This window comes from Akebia trifoliata, chromosome 1 (genome assembly GCF_017979445.1).
Source record: "Akebia trifoliata isolate Shusen 1 chromosome 1, ASM1797944v1, whole genome shotgun sequence".
Taxonomy (NCBI): Eukaryota; Viridiplantae; Streptophyta; class Magnoliopsida; order Ranunculales; family Lardizabalaceae; genus Akebia; species Akebia trifoliata.
The window spans coordinates 31182817-31192323 of record NC_141375.1 but is presented as its reverse complement, the minus strand read 5'-3'; the positions used below and the strand labels follow the sequence as shown (position 1 = coordinate 31192323).

The 9507-nt window shown below is 31.7% G+C and overlaps 1 protein-coding gene across 1 annotated transcript; it reads left to right on the top strand.

The window, feature by feature from the left end:
- The first annotated feature begins 2101 nt into the window (after nucleotides 1–2101).
- Nucleotides 2102–2994, top strand: LOC147411729 (uncharacterized). The gene is made up of 3 exons (XM_086455237.1): nucleotides 2102–2172; nucleotides 2322–2406; nucleotides 2488–2994. The coding sequence occupies exons 1-3, from the start codon at nucleotides 2161–2163 to the stop codon at nucleotides 2925–2927; spliced, it is 537 nt and encodes a 178-aa protein (XP_086311363.1). The 5' UTR covers nucleotides 2102–2160; the 3' UTR covers nucleotides 2928–2994.
- The last annotated feature ends 6513 nt before the right edge of the window (nucleotides 2995–9507 follow it).

Sequence of the window (9507 nt, the reverse complement as noted above, 5' to 3'; positions counted from 1 at the left end):
GTTGTCAATTTGTTGATATATCTCATAACTTGTTAATGAGGACGGATATATATATATCAATCAAAAGTAAGAGTATGAAAGACGTAATGGCGTTCGGATGAAGAATTCTCTCAAACTTAAGAGAGATTCAATGATCTGTTAGTCAAATGCCCTCACTATGGCATTGACAAAGCATAATTAGTGCAATGCTTCTATCATGAATTAACGTACCTTATTTAAGTCTATGCATAAGGGTTAATTTATGAACCAGACTCCCAATCAAACGTACGATTTTCTAGTAGAGATAGTCGAGAGTGCTCAAAATTGAAGTACTAATAACGGAGAGTTTGATAGAAACGACTTCATCTAGAAGTCATGAAGATATGAGATAGAGGTAAACATTGATCTTAAGAATGTTATGTCCAATCTAGTGAGCGGTATACATAGTCTTACAAGGAAGCTAGATACTTTTACCATTTCAACATCTACCCCTCACCATGATTCTCATTCAAGTGTCAGTCAAACCAATTTTTTTATGTCTTGTGTGATGACAACAACCATTTGATTGAATGTTATCCCAACTTACCATACATTAAGACGAGCATTCCAATGATGTCAATGGATACAGTGCTTTTAGAAAGCCAACTCAGAATTCTTATAGTCAAACGTATCATCCAGATAATAAGTTTCATCCTAATTTTTCGTACAAACAAAACGAACCTATTTAATTTAGTGTTCCGTTAAGTTATAATAAGAACTATCCTAAACAAGCCAGTCCTTTCATGTGCCAAGTCATTGTTCCACAAGTATTTTATTAATCTCAGCAATCTACTAAATGTAGAGTCACAATCCCTAATTCCATGAACAACTATAATCCGTCTGACAAATAACAATCATTCTTAGACTTTGTGATGGTAGAATTGATGAAACAACAACAGTAGCTCATTCAAACTCAATAGCAAATCAATCAAAATCATGTCCAAATTAATCAAGTCACTATTTAGTCTATAGCTAAGATGAAAGTTCAATTAGTCCTTAAAAGGAGAGAGAAAAGTCAATTTCTCAGTCAAACATTCAAGAAATAGTAGACTTAATTCTCCTTAAACTTCTCTTGGTAATGATATTTTGATGCTGCCCATGTGCTACCATAGAACGTATGATTACACTCTACTAGTAAGATCTATTCAATTTCAATAATCAAAATTTTCATATCAATTAAATGTTTCGACTAATGGAAAAAATTGATAAGACGTAAATTGAAACTTTTTATATAAATCATTACATTCTAATACATAGTCAATACATTTTGATACATATCCGATAAAATTTTAAAATATTCAATATTTTGTATCCATCTCAATATATATATTAATTGGTACATTTTCATATTTTAGACCATGGTTGCATGTTGGGCAAAATCTCCATTATTCTTATGTGCGACGTTAGGTAGTGGAATTATCGTCACATCCAATGATTTTGTGTTGAGAAAATTTTGGATTTATTTTTTACGTGAAATTCATAGTGAAGAATGGGTCAAATGGTTACAATCATTGATATGGCAACCTCATGATATTCGTATTTGGGACCATGACTCTCAGGGTTTTAAAATAATAATAATAATAATTCAAATTACTGTAAAATTACAGAAATACCCTCTGAAAATCTCTATTAACAATTTGATGTTATAAGGTCATCTTCGGAACAAGTGTTACAAAAGACATATATAGATGTGACGTTTTCTAGGAAAGATCACTTTCGTACAATTTCAAATGATGCCATTGCCTAAAAAAATCAAATAGATAAATATAGTATAAGTTATGATAAGAAGCTTCGTGTGTGTATGGAAATTCCTACTCCTTCCTTCATTTGCTATGTAAATGCGACACGTATAAATCACTTGTTCCAGATCCATCAGCAAAGAACATGCTGATTTAACAATTGGAGCTATTAAAGGCAGAACACGTCATGGTCATGACTCTTGATGACATAAAATTCAATTAATATGACAGGTGTCTTCTTCTGTTTGGCTGTTAAGGTGTACGTCCTTACTGTCTTTCCACATGTAAGTACCACTTACAAATTATTATGAAGAGCTTTGTTATATATCTGTCTCTTCGGTTTCTCTATTAATAATTTTTCTATGTTGAGTACTTGGTGTTCATACCTCGATCACTTCCAACAATGGCAGAAAAGGTCTTAAAACCTCTCTCAGTTCTTCAAACCCATCTTTTTTCTACTTATATTTTTGTTTTAGAATTTAATCTTTTATTTTCTTTCTCATTTATATCTTTAATATAATTTGGATTCTCTAAATAATATAATTTTGATCAATTTTGTTATAGATTTCGACATTGGTGTTGAAGGTTGATCTTAATTGCTGTAAATGCTATAACAAGATCAGGAAAATTCTATGTAGATTCCACTGTAGTGAGTTCTCTCTCTTACTCCTATTTTTTCTCTCTCTAATAATAATATCTAACAGTTTTTTTTTTTTGTTGAGAAAAATAGAAATAAAAGGGCAGATATACGATGAAAAGAATAACACGGTGACGATCTACGGTCCATTCGATCCCATCAAGTTTTCAAAGAAGTTGAAGTGCAAAGCTGGTTATGTTATAAAAAATATTGAGATCAAGAAAGAACCCGAGAAGGGAAAAATGACTCCATCTAAGCCAGGACCAACGCCAACAACAGTTGAGCCAAAGATTATTGTGCCAGTACCTGTAACAGGATACCCGGTACCATATGGGTTTTGTTGTAGACCATGTTATGAGGGTCACTATGGTTGGGGATCATGGTATCATCCTGGTTATGGTAGGCCCCCACCATGTTATGATGCTTATGGAAGATCACAATGTTATTGTGGTTGTGGTGGTAATAGGGGTAATGTGAGTGGTTGTGATTTCTTTGTTGTTGAAGAAAATCCAACTACATGCACCATCATGTAATACTCTCCCAACTCTTCCTTGGTGTGTTTAATTTGGGTATTTTATTTGGTTATTAGGGTTATATATATATATATATATATAAAGGTTATGATTTATCTATATTGAGTGATGGATGTAGGGGAGGGGGGGTTTAATATTGTTTCATAAGTTGGTTTTGTTGATGGTTGAAATGAACCAAACTATTGTAGCTAAGGTATTATTGGGATATTATAATTTATAAGCATCTTGAGTAAATAATCTAACTTGGAAAGCACATAAATAAAAACTCACAATAAAAAAAAAAAACAATTTAGTGAATCAATGTAAAAGTACTTTAAAGTAAAGGGAAAATTATGAAAAAAATACCAAAAAAAAATATTTATAAAAAAGAATCTAATTTTTGAAAAATTAGAAAAAAGATAAAAATCCGATCATTGAAAGACCAGTTTCTTCTCTCTCTTCTCTTTCTCTCTCTTCTACATTTTAAAAAAAAATCAATTTTTTTTTAAATAGTTGTCATTGAAAGATCGGTTTCTTCTCTCTCCTCTACATTTAAAAAAAAATTGAACCAGTCATTGAAAGACCGATTTCTTCTCTCTCCTCTACATTTTTTTTTAAAAAAAGGGAAAATTATAAAAAAAAAAAATCAAAAAAATAAAAATTATAGTGATTAAGATTCTAATATTCATAGGAATCAAACCGGAACCAATCCATTGACACCCCTAATGTTCACGAAGTTGGTCGCTTTTACATATTATTTATTTAATCTTCTTTTCATCCCTTTTTCTTCTTCTACAAAATATGCCATTGCTTTTTAAAGTTAACAATAAACGATGAGATGGTAGTTAAACTCTCCCAAGTCCCAACCCTTCATACATAACGGTACAAACTAGGCTATTGCACCCACCATTTGTGCTCATTGCATTCACTTATAACCATAGTCACAAAAATTGGTGAATTTTTAAAAAAAAAATCACATTTAAAATGCGATTTGCAATTTCTCTCTTTTTTTAAACGTGGGATTTGATATATGATAGAATTTGATAATTCATAAATGTAGAAATATGGGATTTGATGATGATAACTTGATTTTAAGAATTTTTATTAGATATATATTTTTTCATAATTTTTATTAGACATATTAATCTTGAATGTAGAGGAGAGAGAAGTGAAGAAAGAGAAGAAACTGGTCTTTCAATGATCGGTATTTTTAAAAAAATTTGATTTTTTTTTAATTGTAGAAGATAGATTAGTGAAGAGAGAGAAGAAACCGATCTTTCAATGACCGGTATTTTTTAAAAAAATTCGATTTTTTTTTAAATATAAAGGAGAGAAAAGAAACCGGTCTTTCAATGACCGGATTTTTATGTTTTTTCTAATTTTTAAAAATTAGATTCTTTTTGATAAGTAATTTTTTTTTTTTTGGATTTTTTAAGTAATTTTCCCTAAAGTAAATCATTTTAAAAATAAGTTGGAAACCATGGACCAGTGAAAATCAACTCAACAAAGCATGAAATCCAATTGGGGATACGTGTTTTATCTTGACAGTTTGATTATAAGTTCTAACCTCCTATCAAAATAAAGATTTTTGGTTTAAGGGTTGAAGATGAGAGCATTTAGGTCATTATACGTTAGTCTATGATTGGATCAATATTTAATTAGGTGTGCATGTCGGCGGTTGAAAGTATATGGGCATCTTAAGTAGTCACCTAAACATGGAGGATATGGCTAGGTCATCGCAGCTACCTTAACTAATATATAATATTTAACTCATGTAAGGAAAAATGGTACTAAAAAAATAAGAAATTATGTTATTGATCAAATATTATAAAGGATGTGACAATGATGACAACAACTTAATTGAGATATGTTATACGAATCGTGACCACTTTGACCAAGAATCAATTATTTTAAGAAGTAACCATTTACAAATTATACATAATTATTGTATTTTTGTATATGTGCCTCTTCTCTCAGACCATTTTATCCTAATGGTTGGTGGGACTATTTGATGACTTTTATATAATAATAATAATACATAATTCAACCTAGTTTTTATCCTAGCGGTTGGTGGGACTATTTGATGACTTTTATATCAATTCTGTGATTTGACTCTTTTCGGATTTGTATATCAAGTCATGACAAAATTCAATCGATTTGAGTTGATTCAATAAAGTTCTGAAGTGAGTCATTGAGTTTTCGAACTGTGATAATGACCATAGCATTGAGCTTTATTAATTGGTGACGTTGTGATTGTGACCAGAGCTTTGTGATATTGCGACATCATAATTATGGGTTCGCTAATACCTACTTTGAAGCAAATAATATTCATTCTAATATTAACTTTGTGACAATTAAATATTTCGTTTATGCTTAGAAATGATGTCAATTAACTGTGATAATTAATTTATGTGATTTTTAAGACATTTCATATGTTTTTAGTGAGGATATATCTCAATCAAATGCAACATATGACATCACCCTACCAATTATGAGTAAGAAAAAAGATGGAAAACTAAATTAATATTGAAAAGGAAAAGAATTGACTACTTCAGGAAAGTAATAAAGTTCCATTTAATGTGAAAAGTGGTCAAGAGTGTGTATGTTTCATGGTTACTTAGAGGGTAAGCAGGGAAAAATGCAATAAACCCAAGAGACTAAACGCACATACACGTGTTATCATCCCCTAAAGCATTTCTTCCCCTTTGATAGTGTGATGTGGTATGTGGCTTTAAACTTCTTAATTCTTATTAATCAAGTTTGACCTGATTACATGTCACTAATTATATATATTGTTTGAATTATATAAGACCATCTGGTACATTTTCTCATGTCCAAATAAATTAGAGGGTGATTTATCGAAACATATGCTGAAAATTGAAATTTTATATAATGTCAAATTTTAATTCCTCAATAAATTGTCATCCTCAAAATTAAAATATTTTCTATAATTAAAAAAAAAAAAAACTATCTTACTGAAATTAAAACAGGAAAAGTATTTATTGTTTATAGAATATGAAAAAAAATCCACTTCAATGAAAATATTTTAATTTCTAAAATGACAGTTTATCATTTTCGAAATTAAAATGAATAATGCACTAATTAAAAAAAATGCAATTTGTATCTATCATTTGTTGAAGTGTGCCTCCAAAACAATTAGGTCCGGTCCAAGTATATGTGTATTTTTGGGTTGGACTTGTAATTTATGTAAGTGACCCACTCATGTGGTGCTTCTAAAATGGGTTTTGTTTTCTTTTATTGTAAGTCTAACTTCAAGTCTAAATTTTTTTCGAGAAAAGCAAGTAAGAAAATAAAGAAATTCAAAAGAGGAGAGGTTTGAAAAGATTGAGATCTAGAAGAAGGTAAGACTAAGTGATAGAGATGACTTCTTTTATCAATTTGTCATATTTTCTTCATAGTGAAATTGAACTCTAATACTCATACCTCCATGGATGTAACCTTCGGATGAACCACATAAAATCTCGTGTTGTGGGTATTGTATTCTTACTTTTTCTTTGTATATTTGTTTATCTTCTTTTCGTTTGCTACTATTAGTTGGATTGTCATTTATTGTTGTTATCAAATAAGGTCTTAGAAGATATGACATACAAAATGTTTGGTTAAATATCCAACAAGTGTTTGATTAAATATTAAAAGAGTTTCACAAAGGTGCTCACATACACAATATCATTTTGAGAAAAAAAAATTAAATAATATTGACGGTCCTTTAATGTGATTGGTTTATCCAGGATCCTATGAGCAAAAATAATATCCAAATAAAAAAAGTTGGCTAAGCAGAGCCAAGAAGGGGTGAGCAGAGGCTATTGCCCCCCCTCAAGTATTTTTTGGTGAGGTAAAAGCCCTTTAAACTTTGATGATTTTATGATACACTCATTTTATAACGTGCCCTCTTTCATTGTTTCACCCCCACATCCCTCTACCCTTCAATTTTTTTGCCCCCTCCTCACTACTTTTTGGTGAATATCTGGGATACCTAATTGTGTTTTTAAACTGTTGGCATGTCCACCTTAACCTTTTTGCCCCTTCCCCTATATTTTAGTAAATATTTGAGCCACCCCAGTTGTGTTTTTAAACTGCTGATAGATCCACTTTGAACTTTTTTCCCCCTCTTACCTCTCAATTGTTTTGGGTGATTTAGACACCGTTCTATTAAATTGATTAATATTTGAATACACCATTTTTTAAAAATTGGTGAGATTGACTACCCTTGATTTGGATCTTCTCTCATTGATTAATGAGAAACGAAATAAATGCTCTTTCTTCAATCTCTAACAAAACAAAACAAAAAAATCCTTGAATTTTATCCACAAAATCAATCATCTTCAAGTTCTTCAACCTTAATGTATAACCTATATTATGTTTCCTCTAAAAGAAAATCCTGGCTCCGCCTGTGTGTGTACGTGTACGTGTACATGACGGATCCAGACCACCTACCCACTGCTCATAACATATGATTGATATTCAACACAGCTCAAAGCCCCATCAAACAAATAATTTCTTTTCAGCCACATACTGAATCCTTTCCTAAACAACACAGGGAATCTGTCAATAGGGCTGTCAATGGGAGCGTTCGGTCCAGGCTTCATTGAGCCCTAACCCGACTTTAAAAAAGGAGGGCTCTCCCTAAACCAGACCCCTATCGGGCCTAAGTTGACTAAGCCCAATCTATGCCCTAACAGGCTTGATTAGGGCCGGCTGTGGGCCAAATAAGAATGTCTATAATACAATTTTTTTTAGTGGAAAAAAAAAGCTTTTTTTTTTTTGTATTTGATGATTATCCTATTGAATTTTCAATTAGTATCTTATTAACATATAATTGTAGTAAAAGATGAGAGCTAAATTCTAATTATACAACATACTTTACTTTTATTAGAAAAATATTTATTTAGTTAATATTTTATGAATGTTTCTAAAATATATAATAGTGGGCTGGAAACTCAGATTTGAAGGGTTGAAAATAATTGAGCTCGAACTTACCCTTGCGGACTCAATATGAAGGCCCTAACCCTTGTTTTGGAAGGTGGACAGCGAGCTCAATTGACATCCCTATCTGTCAAAGCTCATTTTAGCTATTTTTATGTAAAAGAAATCCTTAGTAAGAGAAAAATAAGTATACAAAATAAAATACTGACGTAGGTGGCCATTCTAGCCATTTGTAAATTATTTCCCTTTTTTTGTATTTAATTGAATGAAAACTCAAAATATTTCGAAACAAGATACCAAATTGCATAATGGTATTGGAAAAGAATCTGAAGTCAATTGAAACTAATTAATGCTTAGGTAATGGCCTTGCTTAAGTTATTTTAAATAGATGTAATTGACCAGAAAATAAGTGAAGAAAGAAATGCAAAATGAAATGGGTGACTAGTTTCCTACACAAACTACATTCCAATTTTCTTCCATAAAGCCAAGTAATTAATTATGAATCAAGTTAATTATCAAGGCTAGCTATTTGGAATTACCAATGAAAATGAATATGAATATCTCATGAAGTTCCTAATTAGTCTGGTCACAGAAAGGAAGATTAGTAGAATGGTCTATAGATATCAGATACTAATTAAGAAGACAAACCAAAATGGTCACAGGTGAAACATTCTGAGATAATCCAAAACATTGAAAACAACCACCCTTATAGTTGAAACACAACTAGTGCTCAAAACCGCATTCACCTACTAATTACTAACCACCAACTCCCTTGTACACGTTGTAGAGTTTAAAGGATTAGAACCTTTGTAGGGGTGATATGCAGTCACTTCAGGAGTTAGAGGCCTTTTTAATTGCATTTAATTAAATATTGTAAGATGAAGGATTAGCCAAATATTATTTACACTTTAACAAGGAACGTTGTCAGAATTAGATAAATCCCATTTTTACTAATAGAAAGATTTAAAAAAAAAAAAAAAACAGTCACCTTCTAGAACTTTAGAACTTGACAATGAAAAGCCAAGAAAGGGCTTTCCTCGAGATAAAGATACAATTGGGCTTGGAGCATTAACTTTGCTAAAGGAGGGGGAGATGTTAGGTGGGGATTTCTCCACAAATGAAATGGAGACCGCCAAACAAGGACATGGGCCTTCTTGATGACCCAATGACCCTGTCAAGGTAAGTATATATCCAGCTCTATCCTACCCATAGTTGTTGTTTTACCCATGGAAACTAAAGCAATCCAAGCAGTAGTAAAAAAGACCTTTGCCCTCTCCACATCAATCAAGTTCACAGATGGAGGAACTTGAGTCCACACCAGACCCAGTTATAAGCACACACACCCAGTTCCATGTGGGTGACTTTACAGTTAATTTCCGAGTTATTTTCTGTATTAAATACAACAAGCCATGAATGGTTGGAAAGCTCTTCAAACAATGTTTCATTTGGAGTTCCCCCAGATAAAGTTATGACCATTTTTCTAGAAGGTGTTTGGGTGACTGTGGAATTCGCACAACTCAATGCCCTTATCGCAGAGTCGCTGATCATTTGCCTTGAGATACACACGAAAAAGATTTTAAGATTTATGATTGTATAACTGTCAGGTCAGGGAGCGTATGGGGGCGTCTGAAAAGAAGAGCGTCCGTCTATAAATTAT